At 42.0% G+C, this 22,361-nt stretch overlaps 1 protein-coding gene across 29 annotated transcripts in view; it reads left to right on the top strand.

Annotated features, from left to right (window-relative positions):
- LOC121277508 (sorbin and SH3 domain-containing protein 2-like) overlaps positions 1-22,361 on the top strand; it is a 315,758-nt gene that overhangs the window by 197,344 nt on the left and 96,053 nt on the right. For all 29 annotated transcript variants that reach the window (XM_041187079.1, XM_041187087.1, XM_041187081.1 and 26 more), the window contains 4 exons: positions 3,714-3,780; positions 5,994-6,041; positions 9,366-9,552; positions 17,393-17,507. In XM_041187079.1, the coding sequence (XP_041043013.1) occupies positions 3,714-3,780; positions 5,994-6,041; positions 9,366-9,552; positions 17,393-17,507 (417 nt within the window). The remainder of the gene's footprint in view (positions 1-3,713; positions 3,781-5,993; positions 6,042-9,365; positions 9,553-17,392; positions 17,508-22,361) is intronic.

The following is a 22,361-nucleotide window of genomic DNA, read 5'->3' on the forward strand; positions in this document are numbered from 1 at the left end:
TTCTTTGTGCAGCGGGGGAAGTACAGTTCACACAGAGTTCACCCTCATTATTACTTGATGGTTTGCACACGTTTGTTAAGCCAGAATATCTTAAAACTTCAAACTCAGAATCACCATTCACTCACACAAGGGGTACTTCAAAAAAAAAGGTTTGAAAGATGAATAGTTTCCAGACACAAACTTTCACGGTTGGTGATGCTCATCCTTCACATATATTTACACTATGCACAAATGGTAGTTTCATATAGGTCTAAGTGTGTAAGTAAAAGCAAATTATGCATTTGTTTGTGGTAAATTACAATTTATATTGAGTAGCATTTTTTTATTTCTCCTGTCCCATTTTCCTTTCATTGCCTGAACTTAAGTTGAATTATGGTTCTACAGGCTTCTGGTACTTTAAGTTAGTCTGGATTTCTAAAAGGTCAGACCTACTTGGCAAGCTTTTTTTCTTTAGAGAATTCTATAAAGGAATATAGGAACAGGAGTAGGCCATTTAGCTCCTCAAGCCTATTCTGTCATTGTGAGATCCTGGCTGATCTGTGACCTATTTCTGTTAACCTGTCTTTGCCCCATACCCCATTATATCTTTAGCTAACAAAAATCTGTCAGTCACAGTTTTAAAATTAACAATTGATCTAGCATCAGCTGCCATTTGCAGAAGGGAATTCCAAACTTCTACCACTCCCTGTGTGAAGAAATGCTTCCTAATTTCACCCCTGAAAGGTCTGGCTCTAACTTTTAGACTATGCCCTAGTTCTAGACTCCCTAACTAGTGAAATAGGGTAGATTACAGTTCTATTTTTAATATCTTGAACACTTTGATCAAATCACCTTCTAAATTCCAGAGAAGACAACCCTAGTTTTTGTAATCTCTCCTTGTAGTTTGACCCTCAAAGGTCAGGTATCATTCTGGTAAGTCTCTGCTCCATGCCGTCCCAAGAGCAATATAACGTTCCTCAGGTGTAGTGCCCAGAACCACTCACAGTACTCCACGTGTGGTCTAACCAGGGTTTTGTATAGCTGAAACCAGAAAGCATTCCATTAACTTTTTTGATTATTCCTGTACCTGTTCACGACATTTTAATGATTTGTGAACCTGCACCCCCTAGTCTCTTTGGATCTCCTCTGTTTTTAGTCTATGTTGAAATTCATTTGTTACTGTTTCTTCGCATTCACTTAGTCTATCAATCTCATTGTAATTTTACAATCCCTTCAGTACGGCTGTGAATATGGGGATATAATGAGTGGGGTTCACATGGATTTTCTAAAAGCATTTGCTAAAGTGCTACATGAGAGCTAGGGCAACTATATTCAGATCTGGAACTAAAGAAGGTGTGACCACATGGATAGAGACCTTAGACAAAGGGCTGTAAGTAATGATAGTGAGAAAATTAAGTTTCTTTGACTGAAAAGCGTGGTGAGTCATCCAGATTAATCATTTCAGTAAAGGTTGCAGTACAGCTAAACAAGACCATAAAAAATGGTATTATATCTAGACACACAAGGAGAGAATGTCAACTTGTACAAGACCTTAGATTGCAATAAAAGTATTAAGTGCAGCTTTGGTATCTACTTTCACAAGTATAAAAGCAATGAGGAATATGCAGTTGGTCTTAATGAAGAGGGGTTACAGCCCTGAAGAGAGATTTTAAAAAATTGAGTTTTTTAAACAGAGCTAACAAGGTTTAGGTATCACCCTTGGGGAGGCAATGGCCTGGCGGTATTGTCGCTGGACTGGTAATCCAGAGAGCCAAGGTAAACCCAAGGACCCAGGTTTGAATCCTGCCACATTTGAATTCAATACAAATCTGTAATTAAAAAGTCTAATGATGACCACGAAACCATTGTTGATTGTTGTAAAAACCCATCTGGTTCACTATTGTCCTTTAGGGAATGGAAACTGCCGTCCTTACCTGGTCTGGCCTACATGTGACTCCAGACCCACAGCAATGTGCTCGACTCTTAAATTCCCTCTGAACTAGGTGATAAATAGGTAATAAATACTGGCCAGCGAGGCCCATATCCCAACAGATATTTTTTAAAACCCTAATACCATCCTTCAAGATTATGAAAAGTGATGATAAAGCTCCACTAGTCAATGGGACAGTTGTGAGAGGGTACAAAAATTAGATGACTGCAATCAATTAAGGGGGAGGTTTAAAAAAATAAAGGTGGTTGTAATGTGAAATTCTCTGGCTTAGCTTGTTTTAAAGGGTACCAGTTTACAAGGGGAATTTTCAAGGGTTTGGAAAATGAATAGGAGAACAAGACTAGGTGATGTGTGGAAACTTGGTAAAATAATTGTGGCACTCCTGTGCCTATGACTCTGTGATACATAGCAACCAGAGTAATCCTGCCTGGCCTGCTCCTCTGAATTAGTATAAGTAATAAAATTCACTGAAGCAGCAAGAATGGAATATGGAAAGAATGGTCATAAGAATTTTGTTTTTCAGACTTTTGCTTTTGGACAGAGCTGTTCATTATTCTGCCTTTCACATGCGCTCTGGACACATGCTTTGTTTCTTTACTACAACCATTACCACTCCCTTTGCCTTTTGTTTCTTGATATCTTTCAGTTAACCTCTCCCACCCTCTATCCTATCCCTTTTGCTCTTCATCCCCCTCCCCACTTGCAATGGCATAAAACTCATCACATTTCTAGCTTCCTTCAGTTCTGAAGAAGAGTCTTTGACTCAAAGTGCTAACTTTGTTTCTCTCCCCACAGATGCTGCCAGACCTGCTGAATATTTCCAGCACTTTGTTTTTATTTCAGAAAAAATTGGAAGTCAGTTAATGATTAAAGCTATAGTTGTTCAGTCTTCCTTTATTTGATAAAGCTAAATCTGAATTGATTACGGGCAATAACTGATGGTATCTAAAGAGAAATTAGGGTTTATTTTTAATCAAAACCTTTTTTTATTTTACGTAACTGACTGTGTTAATATGAATGTAACAAATTCTACGTTTTATAATTCTACAAGCTGGCCATTCCACTTAAGTGAGCCTTTAATAGTGAGTTTCAGAAGGCTGTTCCATCATGGGCGACCTGATCACATAACTCAAACATTATGTAAAAAATGTACAATTCTCCCAGCAGTGGCCATGACTGATATTTTACCTTCTGTTCCTTAGCCAAGAGGTGATGAAACTATTTTGTACTGGCTTAAAATTTGGCACAGACTTGGAGTTGTGCCTGGAGCTTTCTGATCTGAAATTGCACCAGGATCTCAAATTATTTGGATTTTATGGTACAGTGGTGATATCAGACCCATCATTGCTTTCCTTCTGGCACCTCGCAATCACTTCATGTTCTGCTACCAGTAACATCAGCAAATGGGGCAATGAAGGCTTCTATTATGCTTGTTAACAATAGATGCTTCCTGAGAGTCAGTTGAAATTATGATGGTTCAAAGCCCTTTGTGCAACTCAAAGCCACCAATATCCTGATTATAATGTGTTGCCTCAGCTTGGCCACTCAGTGGACATTATCAGTCGCTGCGTACAATGACCATTAGCATTTCTATTATCTACTCAGTAGGTATTAAATCCAAGTGCTGACATTTTAGTGTCAGAAAATTGGAGGAAAAATTTGTTACCTTCCACTTGCATAGAAAAAAAGTCATGATCACTGAATTTTGGAATTGGAATGAAGAATGCAAACAAATGTACTTTGCTGTTTGGTTACTAATTTTAAGCTTGCATTTGTAATCTAGACAGTGGATCGACCTAAAGACTGGTATAAGACGATGTTCAAGCAAATACATATGGTGCATAAGCCAGGTATGTTCAGATTGACGTCTGATTTAAATAATTTGCATTTCTAAATCAAACTGTGAATCTCGGAGTTCCCATTTCCATGCCATGTTATTCAACAACAGCTTGTATTTTGTATGTCGCCCACTCAATATAGAAAAGCATCTTCAGATGCTTCACCAAGGCATATGAGGAAAAGATGGATGCTGGCCCAAAGAAGATGGGGTGACCAAAAGCTTGGTCAGAGAGGTCTAACAAGGAAAGAGTGATTTAGGAAGAGTTCCAGAACAAAGCACCTACAAGGCTCAATAGACACTACTGCTATTGTAGGACGGAAGAAGGGTGGGGATGCCTAAAAGATCAGAGTCAGAGCAATAGCAAATTGTGGGGAGAAGGTGGGTGTGCAGATAGGAAGAACTGAGGCCATGGAGGGATTTAAACAAACAGATGAGCATTTTAAATTTGAGTTTTTGGGGGACATGCAGCCAATATATGTCAGCAAGGACAGGAGTGATGGACAAACAGAATATGGTGCTGAGGAGGATATGGCAACAGGGTTTTGGATGAGCTGAATTTTGCAGAGAGTGGGATCTGGCTTGAATATTGGAACAGTTGAGTCTGGAGGTGCCAGCAGAGTGAATGAGTGTTGCAGCAACAGATGGGATAAGGTAGGGTTGGATGTTGGTGACGTTACAGAGATGGAAGTAGGTATCTTACAAACTTCCCAATTTTCTTTTATATTATTGGCAATAAGAAAGGAAATTGGAAGATGTGTAAATTGGGCTGCTATTGCTTGTTTTTTGCCTGATAATAAAAGGCAAAATTACTTCAGGTTTTTCTAAATGTGACTGGTAAATTTGAATATAGGTCTGCAATAGAATGGAAATCTGTAAATCTTTTATATAACATTTTTTTAACAGTCGGCCAGTTGTTTGATACATGGGAAAATCGTCATCTTGTTTTAAGAGCATCCAAACAAATCTACTGAGGAATCCATACAGAGAGAATTTCTGCTGTCCCATTATGAAGTGTACACTTTCCACCCCAGGGGACATTCCACTTACCCAATTCCAAAACATGTAACAGCCAATAGCCAATTTTTGGAAACTGACAAGTATTCAAGGACAGATTGAGGACACATTCTAGTGGCTGTTGCATCAAGTCTTGAGCTTCCTCATGAACGAAATCATGGACACCTATCTTCAGTGTAGTTTTTAGGACATTTTGGAATGTACTAACCTTCTTGCTGTTCTAGCAGTTTAACTACAATGCTGCATTTACTAGGCGTGCTTGGTAAATTATTAAAGAGATGTGCCCACCGGGCGGTGGATGTTCTCCTATAATATGCTGAACATTGGGAACCTCACCCCTTCAGTCTGTGTCCTTTTTGCCACAAATCCATTTTGGAACATGATCTCAGTTTTTGGAAGTTGTCTGGAGGAAGCCCTCCTGATGTAATGCTAGGCACTCTGAATGGAGACCAGTTTGAACACATGACTTTTATCATCTTTGGACACATGATTGAAATCATCTTAAAGTTACAATTACTTACAAAGTGAAGCATTTTGAATCCTGTTCTCTGTGCTGCCTACTTTTATGGGATGATTGCCTAGGAAACACACATTGGCTGTCAAATGCTTTGAAACCAAATCCCTGGGTAGAGAATGGCTCAGATCTTTTATCCATCTCTGTGCACAAAGGAGACATAATAGCTCTGCCGTATAGCCTGCACCCAGCTACTTCAAGTGTTGCTTTTATTTTATTGTATTGTCTTTTTGCATGCCTGTTTAGTTATCAGCCTATGTTCCATGATCCCACTATAAATTATGCCATCTAAATTTTCTTTCCATTTTGTTAAACAAGTGAGCTGTTGGCTTCTGACTGACCTTGCAGACCAATAGTTGTGAGCCTTGATGGACATAGTGCCACGCTGGCAAGTACATACCCAAGGAGTGGGTGGGCAATCGATGTAGATGTAAAATGTCTAAATTAGGATTGATTGGATCTCTCCACTAGCAATTTAGGGAATTGGAGGGATCTTTACCTCTTTGTCTGAACAAAAACTAGAAATATACAGACTGAACCAGTTAGGCTCAATTTAAGAGTCAACTTTGATGCAAGCAACAATGATCTACGATATACAAAAATGAAAATACCCTGTAAACCTCTTAGTCCAGTTCCATTAGTATTGATAGCTAGCAGTAAACCACTTTCAACATTCCTTTTTATTTTTTTAACAGATGATGATACAGATGCATTCAATGCTACATATGCATATGTTTATCCTGGTAAGAATTTTATATCTTCTGTTCTTAGATCTCAAATTAAACTGGAAAACAGATTCTCCCAATTGAGCCACACTGCAAAATCCACACAGGAATGGAAATGTAACATTACTGACCCCTTTTCCAGTCTTCATCTAGCAGCCCTCATTACTAACCTCCACATCATTGACTGCACACAGGCCATAACCTTGTTAATGGCCTATGTCCCAGCTTTTATGGCTAACTGAAGCAGATAGTGGTAACATTATTATCAATCCCAACATAAAGTATTGGAAGAAATCCTCCTCGCTCCCATTCTGCACTTTGGAATGACAGACCTTCACTATACTTTTTCATCAGGTCTGTTGCCCAAAATTGAAATTGCTACCATCCAATGCCTTCAGACCCAGGAGGAAAAAAAACAGTTTGGACCAGCACTCTTATTTCTCAGTTTTTAATTTTCTTCTTTCTGGGGAGGCATTACATCCCTGTAAGTGATGTCTTCAGTAATGAAAGAGCAACCAGAGTTGCAGATTTCTTTCACTGAGATTGTCTCAGTGTTTTTGTTGCCGATTTCTTCCTTAATTTCAAATAGAAATCAGCAAAGAACTTGAGCTTCCAGATTAGGGGTTGAATCTGTCTAATGCATTTACTGAATGAGACTTTACAAGCATACACCTTCTAACTCGACTTCCACCCCAGTTTCTGAGTGCTGCTTTAAATCTGCTCAAGTGAAATCCCAATTGATGCCCTCCACCTGTAAATAATCAAACACAATTGATATATAATTAACACAGGGTTTAGAAGTTCTGTAATGTTATCCATAACTAGCTGGTTACTACCTAAAATTCATAAGTTCCATCCACTGAAGATTTTTCGCAGAAAGTGCTTTGCCTTAGTGATGTGTTTCTCCACACACCAATTTCATAAAAAGGATAAGTAGGCAACTAACCCGTAACAATATAAAAGTGAAAAGCTGCAAATGCCTGTAATCTGATATTAAAAACAGAATTTGCTGGAAGCACACTTGCAGGTCAGTCAGATCCTGTAAAGGGACAGGTTACGAATGTGTGCACTGGAACCTATGAAGTTGCCTCACTGTTCATTAACCTGGAACTAGGAAAGATTTAATTCAATATGTTTTACAGCAGCTGTTCATCTACTAATCCTTGCTAAGCAAGTTGGACTGGGATATGGCGAGTGTGGGTGTGTGCTCTATTTTAAAGGGGCAATGTCACTATGACAAAATGCAGTTTTACCCTGCTTATGCACAGAAGGGTGCAAGAACTCAATTGGCAATGTACTGTGCAGACTACTTGTTTATCATTACAAATTACTTAATCTTCATTTTGATGAAAGTTAAGATAAAACAACGCTATAATAGCTTGCTCTGCCCGACTGTAGCATAAGCGGATTTTGGAGAAGAGTTGGCAATGGAAGTAAGATTATTAAGAGCACTTATTTCTTGTTCAGGTAGAAACTTACCCTGCCCAACATGTCAACGCTTTTTCTTTAGCTATTACATTTCATTACTCATCCAAGCATGAAAAGCTTACAGAAAACAAGAGATATTTCAACTGTGTGTGCCTTGCTAGTTTTTGAAATATCTTTCATCTTTGGCTTTTTCTTTCATGGTCTAATTACACTAAATTGGGAATTCAGTGAGATTGGGTGTCTCCGTTGCTTCACACACTGGCCTTTTCACCTCTGGGACCTGTATTCGAATCTAGTGCAGACGGATGGGATGAGACCCTCTTTGTGATGCCTTTAAGGGATTTATGTGAAATGAGTTTGAGCAGCCGAAACCAATTTCTTGGTGGTTGTGTGCTTTCAGCACAAAGCTGGTAATCGCTGTCTTTCCGTTTCACTCAGAGGGAACAGGATGTTGTGGGAAATGGAAACATCATACTGACACAGTAGAAAGGTAATGTTCTGAGATTCAGGACAAGCGTGCATTACTGTGACAGATTAGAGGTGGGTTTCGACTGCTGTAGAGCTCTCCCAATAGCTGACTGGGTAAATACCTCACGTGGAGTATTGTTAAGCTATAGTTCTGGTGCCCTCTTTCCTGCTAATGATGGTCTCTGCTCTGAAACATAACTTTTTAGCCTTTTTTATATGCGGGTATCGTTCCACAAAGGCAGGCAGCTTTCCAGTACTTAACCAAGCAGCTATTCTTCACATGAACCTGGAAAGTGGGTGTTGCTAGCCCACTTGACATTGGAGAACAGAATCACCAAGTATAATTTCTCCTGGCCCAGCTTGCACACCCAGCAGCAGTGAGCTACAGTCAGAACCGGATCCATGGCTCCCTTTTCTCCTTCCTCCTTTGCCTAGCCCAGGGACAGAAGGTAAGATATTCTCTTCACTGCAACTCCAGCTGAGATCAGGCAACATGGCACCAACCAACGATAAACCTGGGTCCCTCCTGGTCTCTAAAGCTGCATGTTGTACCATCGCAGTGCACTTCACCAGTGGAAAATGAGTTAGGGATGTCAATATAAATATCTGTGATGAGGCATAACCATGCAGTTTGTTTTAAATAAGTCTGTTTAGTTTCTTTCCAGCACCCATTGGGAAAATAGTTAATATTGAGGCTGAGGTACAAGTCCAGAACCATTTATGTCAAGGAAAGGTGGAGACCATTTCACCTTGAATTTTGACAATAATCTCTGCAGAACTATTGAAATCCTGGAAGTGAAACTTTGTACACAATGATGCAGTTTCAGGAAAATCAATTCTGTTAGTGGTACCAAATAGATATAGGCTATTAAATTTGAGTATTGCTGTGCAATGACACATTGTCAAAGTTTTTCATCTTGTACTCATCAGGACAATTTGCAAAAATACCAAACATAAAGGGGACAACAATTTATACTTCATGAGAAGAGTGTGCTGATTGGCTGGCAAGTGGACACTGATTGGTAGAGGCCTTGCCATGGAAAATGCACCAGTTAACTCATGACTGACAGTTAACTGCCAAGCTTTGTTTAAATTTCAGCCAGGCAAGTTGACTCTGGTCAAGGCATTGCCCTGGGGAATGACCAGAGAATGACTGTCACCTATTTTGTTTCTGTAATACTCAATTTCCGTACTACCAAATGACTATAAAATTGTTGTAATATATATGGGGCAGGAATTTCTCTCGCCATCTTCACACTCTTCCACAGTAATTTCTCCAGAGATGCAACAGACATCTTCTAGTGAATTTTCTTCTAGGAAATTTTCTGCCAATATCTTTTGAGTATCTGAACAGAAGTGTAAGCTTTTTTTGTCTATATACAGTATTTACAAAGCCAACTGTTGTTTTCTATAAGATTAAAAAAATCTTTCATTGTTTTGTGCTAGATAACTACAGCTCATTCACCTCTGTTCAGGCGCACCCTCCTCCCAAGACACATACTTACCGACCTTTATCAAAAAGTACCTCAGACAATGGTGTTGAATTCTTCAAGGAATCTGCTCCATTACCACCACCTCCACCTGTTCCACCACCTGCACAACTAAGATTGCGAGAAATAAGTTCCACAGAAAAGTAAGTGTAATAAAATGTGCCCATGCAGAAAGAACATTAAATTATTTGAGGTTTGCGAGATTAATTATCCAGGGCTCAACAATTGCAAAAGATAAATGAGAGTTCTATTATTCGGTGGGATGCTTTAAGTATGTCATTTATTTACTGTGTCAAATTTTCAATATTGAAGGAGTTTGCCAGTTTTAAAGCTATCTGACTCCAGTAGCTTTAAAATTGAGAGTTTACATTGGAGCGGAGCTTAGAATAGGGATTCATGCTAACTATTTTTGTGACCAAACAAATTTCTTGTCGCACTGTAGAACATTTTTACATTGCTTTTTTTTTTCCTCTCACTCTTTCTTTGGCCTTGATTTTTATCAAGGGATGGGGGCTCGAGAATGGTGCTTAGGAGCCCCATAGTGGGCAGTGCACCCGAACAGTCAGCTACATTGGCCAGAATTTTATTGACATGTCTTGGTACCACTGCTGGGACCAAGTGTGGGTCTGTGCAGGCAAATGGCACGGTCGTGGAGGGGATTTGACTCGTGGACAATTAAGAGGCCACATCGGGACCACCAGTGCATTAAAGATGGTGGCCTGCCTCTTCTCACTGCCAGCCCAATCACATGGCCAGTAGGCTCGGCAACACCACCGGTAGAGGTGGCGAGTGCTGAGGCTGCAACTGCTGAGACTGCAAGGGGAAAGAGAGGGTGCCTCCATATTGTGGTGACATTGAAGAGCTGGTTAGAATTTTTTTATTGTGCCAGGGCCAGTCAAGCAGGCCTGGACAATCGAAGGGGCGAACCCTCTAGCGGCAGTAACGTCAGAGCTATGGAGGCAGCCATTGGGACTGCAGGGTTCCGCCATGGGCTGTTGAGTGTCGTTAAAGGAAGGCTCCCCACCACTGATCCTGGGAAGTTGCTAGGATGCTGTCTCAATGTATCTAATGCTCTCCATGGGGAGAGCGAGCAGGGGGAGGGTGGCATTCCAGTGTGATAAAATACGAGCAGAGGTATAATATGGCTGTTAATCGACCATTTAGTTATGTTAATTGACTGTCCACCTGTATTCTGCTGCTGGTCCCACCTCCACATTATCCTGCGGCAGCAGGAAAATATCGATCGAGGTTCAGTGGCAGACACTTAAAGGGATATTTCAGAATAAACAGAATAGATTCGTTCCAATGAGAAAGAAAAGTTCCAAGGGGAGGGCCCACCATCCAGTATTAACTTAAAAAAAAAGTTAAAGACAATATCAAACTTAAAGAAAAAACATATAATTATGCAAAGACAGGTGGCAGGCCAGAAGATCGCAAAGAATATAAAGAACAGCAAAGAATGACAAAAGGATCAATAAGGTGGGAAAAATTAGAGCATGCGAGAAAGCTAGCTTGTAACATAAAGACAGATAGTAAGAGTTTATATAGATATTTAAATAAGAAAAAAGTTAACAACAAAGTGAGCTTTGGTCCTATAGGAAATGTGTCTGGGGAATTGATAATGGAAAGTAGGGAGATGGCGGATGAATTTAAGAGGTATTTTGCTTCAGTCTTCACTATTGAGGACACAAGCAACATGTTGGAAATAGCTGTAAATCAGGAAATGGAAGGGAGGGAGAAACCCGTGGGGAAAATTACGATCACCAGGGAAGTGGTATTAAGCAAATTGTTGGGGCTGCAGGCTGGCAAATCCCCAGGTCTGGATGGACTTCCCCCTAAGGTCTTGAAAGAAATGGCTAGTGAGATAGTTGATGCATTGGTTTTAATGTTCCAAAATTCCCTAGATTCAGGGAAGATTCCATTAGATTAGAAAATAGCACATGTAACTCCTTCATTCAAAAAAGGGAGGGAGATAGAAAGCAGGACACTGCAGGCTAATTAGCCTGACATCTGTCATAGGGAAAATGTTAGAAACTGTTATTAAAGATGTTATAACAGGGCACTTCGAAAAATTCAAGGTAATCAGGGAGACTCAACATAGTTTTGTGAAAGGGCAATCATGTTTAATTTATTGGAGTTCTTTGAAGGAGTCACATGTGCTGTGGGGAAAAGGGAACCAGTGGATGTACTGTACTTCAATTTTCGTAAGGCATTTGATAAAGTGCCACATCAAAGGTTCTTGTGGAAAATAAAAGCTCATGGTGTAGGGGGCAACATATCAGCATGGATAGATGTTTGGCTAGCTAACAGGAAGCAGAGAGTTGGCATAAACGGGTCTTTTACTGGTTGGCAGGATGTGACGAGTGGTGTGCCACGGGGATCAGTGCTGGGGCCTCAACTTTTTAGAATTTATATAAATGACTTGGATGAAGAGACCAAAAGAATAGTTGCTGAATTTGCTGACGACACAAAGATAGGTAGGAAAGTAAATTGTGAGGAAGACATAAAGAGGCTACAAAGTGACATTGATAGGTTAAGTGAGTAGGAAAATATTTGGTAAATGGAATGTAATGTAGGAAAATGTGAAATCATTCATTTTGGCAGGAAGAATAAAAAAGCTTATTATCTTAATGGTGAGAGATTGCAGAGCTCTGAGGTTCAGAGGGATCTGGGGTGTCCTAGTACATGAATCACTAGTGTATGCAGGTACAGTAGGTAATTAGGAAAGCTAATAGAATGTTATCATTTATTATGAAGGCAATTGATTACAAAAGTAGGGAGGTTATGTTTCAGTTGCGCAGGGCATTGGTGAAACCACACTTAGAGTATTATATACAGTACTGGTCTCCTTATTTAAAGAAAGATGTAAATACGTTAGAAGCAGTTCAAAGAAGGTTTAATAGACTAGTACCAGGAATGGACAGGTTGTACTGTGAGGAAAGGCTGGACAAGTTAGGCTTGTATCGAATGGAATTTGAAAGAGTGAGAGGTGACTTAATGTGGGGTTGAGGTTACAATCAAATCAGCCATGATCTTGTTGAATGGTGGAGGAGGCTCGAGGGGCCTAGTGGTCTACTCCTGCTTCTAATTCCTATGTTCCTATGTATGTTTGTATGGGGTTGAGCTCAGGATGGGCGGGAAGGTGATGGAATGGGCGCCCATCCTATTTTACATGCCCCCCCCTCCCCCGATGGAAAACAAGCCCGCTGGGGGCATGTAAAATTCAGCCCAACAGTTCTGCGACTGAATTGAACAGGTGCTTTCCGGCACTTCCACACAGTGCAGAAATGAAATGAAATAAGTTCCAACGCACCATCTGTAATACTGCACTCTCAACATATTGGAAGCAAGAACAGAAAACTGCTGACTGGTTTGAGGCTAACATCAGTGTGATGGAACCTGTCATTGAAGCCAAGTGGCCTGCTGTTAATAATTACAAGAGATCCAAGCGAGAAGGCTGTGAATGCACTAAGAGTCACTCACAGTAAAGCCCAACAGGTTGTCAGGCTATGTGCCAATGATTACTGGTTACAACTTTTCCAGTATATCTAAATGTAAAATATAAAAGTCAGAGGCATGTATGAAGGGATCAAAAAAGCAAGAGGTCTATCAGCAAAGAAAGCAGCTCCACTGAAAACAAATGCCAGAGACTTATTCCCTGACTGCATTAAACAGTTGGAGAGATGGGTGGAACATTACCTTGGGTCACACTCTAGGGCAAACACTGTCACTGAGGAAGACCTGGACACCATTGAGCTGGCAGTCATGGCAGAGCTGGATATCAAACCCACAATGGAGGAGCTTAGCAAAACTATTAACTCACTTGCCATGACCAAAGCTCCAGGTGCTAACACACCACTTGAACTCCAGGCACTGGAAACCAACGCTCCTGCAGCATCTACACAAACTTCTCTGCCTCTGCTGGAGAGAGGGGGCAGTGCCCCAGGATTTGTGTTATGCAAAGATTGTGACCCTGTACAAGAACGAGGGCAGCCAAGGCAATTGCAACAACTATTAAGGCATGAAACCGGATGGACCACATGTATCGATCTAGGCACCGGAAATGACTATAACACACCCAGCCCTATTGATCATGCAAATTCCTCATTACTATACTAATATCTAGGGGCCTGTGCCAAAATTGGGTGAGCTGCCCCACAGACTAGTCAAGCAACAGCCCGACATAGTCATACTCACAGAATGGTATCTTACAATGTCCCAGACACCACCATCATCATCCCTGGGCATGTTCTGTCCCACGGCAGGACCGACCCACCAGAGGTGGCAGCACAGTGGTATACAGTCAGAAGGGAATTGCCCTGGAAGTTCTCACAATTGACTCCGGACCTCTTGCAGTCTCATGGCATCAGTTTAAATATGGGCAAGAAAACCTTCCTGCTGATCATCATGTACCTCACACTGCCCACTCCCCAGCCCCCGCCTCAGCTGATGAATCAGTGCACCTCCAGGTTGAAAACCAATTGGAACAAGCACTGATGGTGGCAAGGGCACAGAATGTACTCTGGCTAGTAGACTTCAGTGTCCATCACCAAGAATGGCTGGGTAGCACCACTAATGACCGAGCTGGTCGAGTGCTAAAGGACACCCGCTAGGTTGGATGGGCAGCAGGTGGTGAGGGAACCAGCAAAGGGAAATACCTACTTGACCTCGTCCTTACCAGTCTACCTGTTACAGATGTACCTGTCCGTGACCGTACCATCAAATGGTGCTATCATTACTGGTTCAGTAATCGCAACACCAGGTGTACCTAAAAATGAGATGTGAACCTGGTGAAGTTACAGCACAGGACTACTTGCATGCTAAACAGCGGAAGCAGCATGTAATATACAACTATGTGATCCCACAACCAACAAATCAGATCTAAGCTCTGCAGTCCTGTCACATCCAGTCGTGGATGGTGGTGGACAATTAAACAACTCACTGGAGGAGGCGGCTTTGGAAGCATCCCCATCTTCAATGATGAGGGAGCCCAGCACGTCAGTGCAAATTATAAAGCTGAAGTATTCGCAACAAACTTCATCCAGAGGTGCTGAGTGGATGATCCATCACGGCCTCTTCATGAGGTCCCCAGCATCACAGATGCCACTATTAAGACATTTCGATTCACTCCACATGATGTCAAGAAACAGCTGAAGTCACTGGATAGTGCAAAATCTATGGGTCCTGACAACATTCTGGCAATAATACTGAAGACTTGTGTCCCTGAACTAACTGCGTTCCTAGCTAAGCTGTTCCAGTACAACTGCAATACTGGCATCTACCTGACAACATGGAAAATTGTCCAGGTGTGTCCTGCCCACAGAAAGCAAGAAGAATCCAACCCGTTCAATTACCACCTCATCCGTCTACTCTGGATCAGCAACAAAGTGATGGGAAGTGTCTTTGACATTGAAATCAAGTGGCACTTACTCAACAATCACCTCATTAATTCTCAGTTTGGTTTCTGCCAGGGCCCCTCAACTCCTGACCTCGCTACAGCTTTGGTCCAACCGTAGATGAAAGAGCTGAACTAAAGAGGTGAGGTCAGAGTGACTTCCCTTGACATCAAGGCAGCGTTTGACTGAATGTAACATCAAGGAGCCTGAGCAATACTGAAGTCAGTAGGAATCGGGGGGGAAACTCTCCACTAGTTGGAAGGTGGTTGTGATTGTTGGACGTCAGTCATCTCAATCCCAGGACATCGCTGCAGGATTCTCTAAGGGTGGCATCCTAGACCGAGCCATCTTCAGTTGCTACATCACTGACCTGCCCTCCATAAAATCAAAGCGGGGATGTTTGCTGATGATTGCATAATATTCAGCAAAGTTTGTGAATCTCAGATACTGAAGCAGTCCATGCCAATATGCGACAAGACCTCAACAATATTCAAGCTTGGGCTGATAAATGGCAAATAACATTCATGCCACACAACTGCCAGGCAATGGCCATCTCCAACAAGAGAATATCTAACCATGTGCCCCTGACATTCAGTGGCATTATCATCACTGAATTCCCCCCATTATCAACATCCTTGGTGTTACCATTGACTAGAACCTGAACAGGCTGACTTGTCCAAGATGGTGTCAAGCTTCTTGTGTGTTGCTGGAGCTGCACTCATCTAGGCAAGTAGAGAGTATTCCTTCACACTCCTGACCTGTGCCTTGTAGATAGTGGACAGGCTTTGGGGAAATCAGGAGGTGAGTTACAATCCACAGAATTCCCAGCTTCTGACCTGCTCCTTGTAGCCACAGTGTTTATATGGCTGGTCCAGTTCAGCTTCTGGTCAATGGTAATCCCCATGATGTTAATAGTGGGGATTCAGTGATGGGAATGCCATTGAATACTGAGGAGAGATGGATAGATTCTCTCTTGTTGGAGATGGTCATTACCTGGCATTTGTGTTACTTGCCACTTACCAACCCAAATCTGAATAGTGTCCAGGTCTTGCTGTGTATGGACATGGTCTGTTTCAATATCTGAATGGTGCTGAACATTGTGCAATCATGAGCGAACATCCCCATTTTTGGCCTTAGGATGGAGAGTTGGCCATTGATGAAACAGCTGAAGATGGTTGGGCTGAGGACACTGCCCTGAGGAACTCCTGCAGCAATGTCCTGGGACTGAGATGATTGACCTCAAAAAAAAAAGCACAACCACCTTCCTTTTGCATTAGGTGTGACTCTAACCAATGGAGAGTTTTCCCTATTCCCATTGACTTCAGTTTTGCTTGGGTTCCTTGACGTCATACTTGGTCAAATGCTGCCTTGAGGTCAAGGGCAGTCAGTCTCACCTCACCTCTGGAGTTTAGTTAATTTGTCCATGTTTGGACCAATGAGGTCAGGAGCTGAGTGGCATTCGCAGAACCCAAAATGGACATCAATGAGCAGGTTATTGCTGAGTAAGTGCTGCTTGATAGCACTGTTGATGACACTTGCCATCGCTTTGCTGATGATCAAGAGTAAACTGATGGGGTGGTAATTGACTGGGTTGGATTCGTCCTGCTTTTTGTGTGCAGGACATTCCTGGGCAATTTTCCACATAGCTGGGTAGATGCCAATGTTGTAGATGTACTGGAACAGCTTGGTAACTAATATTATAGCAGCCGAGAATGTGGCAGGTTAGAGGCAGAGTTTTAGTCTTAACCCCTTGCCGAAACCTTCCTCCAAGGGTGCAGGGATGAGGGATGTTGAACCAACGCTGGTCACGCTCCTTTTCCCCTCTTCCGGTGCTAGCAGATGACTGATGTGGGAAAAGGGCATATCACACTGGTTCTTGCTTCTCCAAGCCCTGGGGCAAAGTTGTAAAAGGTTTTATCCAGTTTGACTCCAGGCACCTCTCATTTGAAAATGAAAGTTAAGATATCTCCCTCTCACACACACACATGCAATTAATCAAATGACAATTTGGGTAACTCGGTACTGTATTTGGAGATGATTTTTTTTTTCATTTTAAACCCCTCAAAGTATATTGCTTCAGCCCCTGTCCCATCCTTATAATTAAACCTAGCATGACATCACATCAGCATTATGATGACATCAGGATGTCATCAGAGCAATTTTACTTTCAAAGGAGCCAAGTTATTCTGAAATTATTTTTCTTCAATGCAGGTTACGATGTACTGTCTCAACAATTTTCACTAACAATTTGCTCTATCATGTTACTTGACGCAATCTGTATCTCTTCTCCAATGAATCTGTTATGCCCCCTTTTTCCCTTATAAGTGCCCACTTTGTATATTAATTTACCAATTGGATAATTGGATTCCTGTCACTGGGATTATTGCTATTTGTGTTCTTTATCACAGCCAGTGTGTGTGCTAGCTAGATTAACATTAAGTTTTCACTACCTAAAGACAACCATGTGAGTACCTGGCACATTTGTAAAAGATTTACTTTGTGAACTGCCTACACATTGTGGTCTGCGAGACCCAAAGACTTTCATATGGAAGCTATGAAACGTGATGGTTTCATTCTCATTTGCTAGGAACGATTGGGATCCTCCTGATAGAAAAGTTGATACTCGCAGATATCGTGCTGAACCTAGAAGCATATTTGAATATGAACCCGGAAAGTCGTCAATCCTAGAGCATGAGCGACCGGTAAGAACCTTGTTCTAAACAGTTTTTCTAGTGTGTCAAAAGAGTGATAGATTAAATTCTGAATAAATAAATGTATTTTTGCCAAGGTGAAACAAGTTATTGAGTAGCTTGACACCCAGTCAAATTGACCTAACTCCATTACGTGCCTGTTAGAAATGATTTTTTTGTACTCACATCACTGGGCGGGGAGGGGGTTTAGGAAGAGCTCAAATCCCTTGGACTTTATAAGGGTCTTAGCTATTGGATCATCACTGATCATTACGGAGGACACAAAGGTTGGGAGCATCCTGGTGCAATCATAAGCAGTGTTTGGGGCCAGGGAGGAAATTGTTGCTGAAGGTATGATGTTTGTGGTGGGGGCTGTAGACAAATCTTAGTCTACTCAAAACATTTACCTGAAGGACATTGTGGCTCATATAAAGTCTGGATGTCGGGCAAGCAATCTGACCACGCCAAGGCAGTCAAGCAGACGAGAGAAGCAGTGAAGAGGTCGAGCTGGGCGTCGTCAGAATACAGATGGAACCTGAGTCCTTGTCTTTAGATGATAGGGGCAGCCTGTAGGTGAGGAACCAGAATGGGACACCAAAAGGTAGCAGTGGGGGATCAGGAAGATCAGTAAGAATGGAATCAAATGAGGACAAGAATAGAGAGATGTTGATGGAGGATAGTGTGGTTGGCCATGTCAAAGATTGCAGTTACATCAGAAAGGATGATTAGAGAGAGTGCAGTGTAGTCATAGTCTGATAAAATGTAAGTATTTGCAACTTTTTACCAGGGTGTGCAAACCACCACCTCCCTGGACCCCCAGACATATCCCTGGATAAAACATGTCCAATCCAAATGGAGATTTTGAATTAATCACCCATTATTCTACTCGCCCAATATTCCTTTGCAGTTTCTTCAATGGAAATAGTTAGAGTCCAGCTTCCAAAATCATCCCAATCCGCTGAAGACTGCATGGTGACAAATAAATTGATTTGAAAGAACTTTCAAAGTTTATTTAGAATGAAGGAAATAATATTTGAAAAAAATAAAACAATGGCTTAAGTATGTTGTACAGGTTGCTGAATTGAGCACTACAGAGCAGGAAGGCTCTAATTGCAGTCCAGGATATCTGTTGATATCTGTTAGACTAGTGCTGGGGCTACTCTAGTGGGCCATGTTTTCTCTACTTTCCAATCGATGATCACTGTTTATTGACCTCTGCAGAAACTGCATTTGTGGAATGCAGACAAGTGCAATATCATGCTTTGCTTTGACATCCCTTCACTGACAAATAGTCTTCTAACTCTTACTGTCTAAGCTCAAGTCTGGAGAACGGCTACCTGGTTGAAGCGTTGGTCAATTTCAATACAACTCTATTCCAAAATAAACTATCACCTTCTAAAGGGGAGTTGAGAATACTCAAGTGGGTAAAAGACTAAAGAGGTTTTTACTTCATTTGTTCTCAGGATGTGCAGGTCGTAAGTTTTTCTGAAAAGGTTTGATATAACCGAGTAGCTTCATAGGTCACCAAGTTGGGCAGTTAAGAGTCAAACACACCAGTGTGGGACTGGAGTTACGTATAGGTCAGACCAAGGGAGGACAACAGGTTTTCTTCCCTATAGGATAGTAGTTAGCCTATCGTGTTCTTAAGATGATTGGGTAGTTTCATGGTTATTTTTGCTGTTTGCCAGATGCTTTTAAACTGCCTTCAAATTCTCAAACTCTGGAATATGTCTAGATACTTACTAATTATTTTTGGGGGTGTGGGTGTAACTCCCACAATGCTATTAGGGAATTCTATGATTTTTGACTCAGTGACAACAAAGGAATGGCAATATATATCCAAGTCAGAATGGTATATAAATTAAAGGGGAAGTTGGAGATGATGGTGTTCCCATGCACCTACTGCCCTTGCTATTTTAGATGGCAGAGGTGGTTAGTGTGGGAGGTGGATCCTGTAGCTAGCACACACTGCAGCCATATTACGCTGATGGTGGAAAGAGTGGATATTCCAGCTATTGAATGCTATTGAAGTTCTTGAGTTCTTGTAGGTGCACTAATCCAGACAGAGAGCATTCATCAAACTCTTGACTTCTGCCTTGAAGGTGGTGGACAGGCTTTGGAGTAGTTAACAACCATTTATAAAACCAGACTCAGGGTTGTCCAAGTACACCAATTTTTTTGTCCGCCTTGGTTGTTTTCATTAAATAATTTGAGACTCTCATGCATGAATCTTGTGTTCATACTCAAAGTGACTGCTTAGTGTAACAGTATTTTAGAGTCAATTCCTTATTTTTCTGTTAGCAATTGCATGTTCATGCACTGCCCTCAAATGGCCATTTGATCACAGGAAATCAGGTGATGTGTCCCCAATGACAAGTGTTTGCTTGGATACAGATGCAGCAGATCTAAACCACTTCTTTCATTGAGTGCCAATCAACTAGAGTACTTGGTTGACATTTTTCATTCAGAGTGACTTTCAGTACCTGGAATATTGATTTCAGACAATGGTCTGGGCCACAGTTCCATAGATGCAATCAAAAGCTTAAATTCAACATAGATGAGTCTTTCAATTTTTTTTTTTTGTTAACTGAACCCCAAATAACACCAATTCATAATGTAAAACAAGCCCTAACATACAAGTCAAAGCTCCTGAGATTTGCATTAAGTGTCTTGTCTTTCATCCGTCCGCACTTTGAAAGTTGGCTGCACTATGAACAATCTTTCTCCACTGATTTTTATTCTCCGCTGCCCTTGCCGCCTGTTCCATGGAGAGGCCAGTCCATGTTATGATATCCATCCCTGCCACCTTGGGCCTTCCTTGTGAATGTTTTCCCTGTGTTGAACCTTGCATTCCCTCTTTTAACAAACGCTCCCCTCCTCACATCACATGTCCAAAATCTGTGAGCTTCCTTGATATCACTGCCTCAAGCAAGCTTCTCTTAACTCCAGCTTTCTCGAGCACCCACTTGTTTGTCGGCTTGGCCGTCCATGACACACATAGTATCCGCCTGAGTCCTTTCATTTCAAATGCTTCTTGATGGTCCAACTTTCACAGCCATATGTTGTCACTGGCCACACAAGGGCTTTCAGAAGATGAATTTTCATTGTAATCAAGATGTGTGGCTACTCCATACTCTTTTAAGTGAGTTCAAAACACCAGGACCCTTGTTAAGTGGAGCCCAACTTTCTTTTGTAGACTCTGCAAATTGCATCAAGAGTGACTCAAGATAGTGGAAAGTATCAATCTGTTCAAGCTGGACTCCGTTAATCAGAGTCTTGCAGGTCTTTCCACCAGCCCCATCACCTTTATCTTGTCAACATTGATCAGGAGACTGTGTATTTCCAGTTAACTTGGCCGAGATGATCCACCAATTCCAGTAGCTCCTCCACTGAGTTAGCAAGCAGAATGATGTTATTAGCATATTGGAGGTTCAAAACCCATCACCCCCTCAATTAGTATCCCACCTTTTTATCCATCAAGTGTCTCTCTCACGACCATTTTCTGTCCCTCATGGTCGGGGATGACTTGCTTCCACACTAAAAATGAGTTCTCAGGTGACTGAAGAGTCCAATGCGTGACCTACAATCTCTGTCACAGGTGGGGCAGATGGCTTTCCCTCCACTTGGGGTGGTCTCGGGCCAGATGTTGGTGGGGATGTTGCACCTTTTCAAGGAGGCTTTGAGGGTGTCCTTGAAATGTTTCCTCTGCCTTTCTTGCTTGCTGTGTCGAAGCTCCGAGGAGAGCGCTTGTTTCGAGAGTTTCGAGGCAGGGATGTGGATGATGTGGCCTGCCCAGCAGAGCTGACCGAGCGTGGTCTATGCTTCAATGCTGGGGATGTTGGCCTGAGCAAGAACACTGACATTGGTGCAACTATCCTGCCAGTGGATTTGCGGGATCTTGCGGAGGCAGCGCTGGTGGTACTTGTCCAGAGTTTTGAGGTGCCTGCTGTACATAGCCTACGTCTCTGAGCCATGTAGAAGGGTGGGTATCATCATTGCTCTGTACACCATGAGCTTGGTGCCAGGTTTGAGGTCCTGGTCTTCAAACACATTCTTTCTCAGGCGGCTGAAGGCTGTGCTGGCACGCTGAAGGTGGTGTTGAACCTTGTCATCGATGTCTGCCCTTGTTGTGACAGTAGGCTTTCAAGGTGTGGAAGGTGGTCCATGTTGTCCAAAGCCTTGTCTCGGATTTTGATATGGTGAGAGGACACACCCCTGTCTAACACCCTTTTTGGCTGAGCCGTTCAGAGAGGATGCCAGTAATACTTATCCTAGCTCATTGCTTAATGATAAAGCAAATCAATTAAATGTGGTGGGTATCCCACATCTAACATTACCAACCCAAGTTTCTCAAATGAAACTGAATCGAATGCATTCTCAAAATCAATGAAGCACATTTTTATTGGCTGCTGGTGTTCTTGAATTTGTGCATTGTGATCCTAAGATTTTTGACTTGCTCTCTGGTCCCTCTTCCATGTCGAAATCCAGCTTGTTCATCAACAGTCTTCCTCCCTGTCTTTTTCCAGATCCATTCCAGGGTGATCCTGAGCAAGATTTTACTAGCATGGGAGATCAAAGCAATTGTTCTAGAATTTGTGCACCATTTTAAGTCTCCTTTTCTTTGGGAGAGGTGCGAAGGTTAGAATCAGTCCAATCCTCCGGCCAATCGTCGGTCTCCTACAGTGCCACATATGTTCTATGCATCCTGTCCACTACTGATTCTCCACCTATCCTAAGTAATTCTGCCAGTATATCGTCCAAGCCTGTGGTCTTACAGCTGGCCATCTGATGAATGGCTCTCAGTGCCTCAGCTCGAAGTGGAGGAAGCTCATGTACAACTTGGCCTTTAAATTCTGACTCACTATC

Source organism: Carcharodon carcharias, chromosome 4 (assembly GCF_017639515.1).
Source record: "Carcharodon carcharias isolate sCarCar2 chromosome 4, sCarCar2.pri, whole genome shotgun sequence".
Taxonomy (NCBI): Eukaryota; Metazoa; Chordata; class Chondrichthyes; order Lamniformes; family Lamnidae; genus Carcharodon; species Carcharodon carcharias.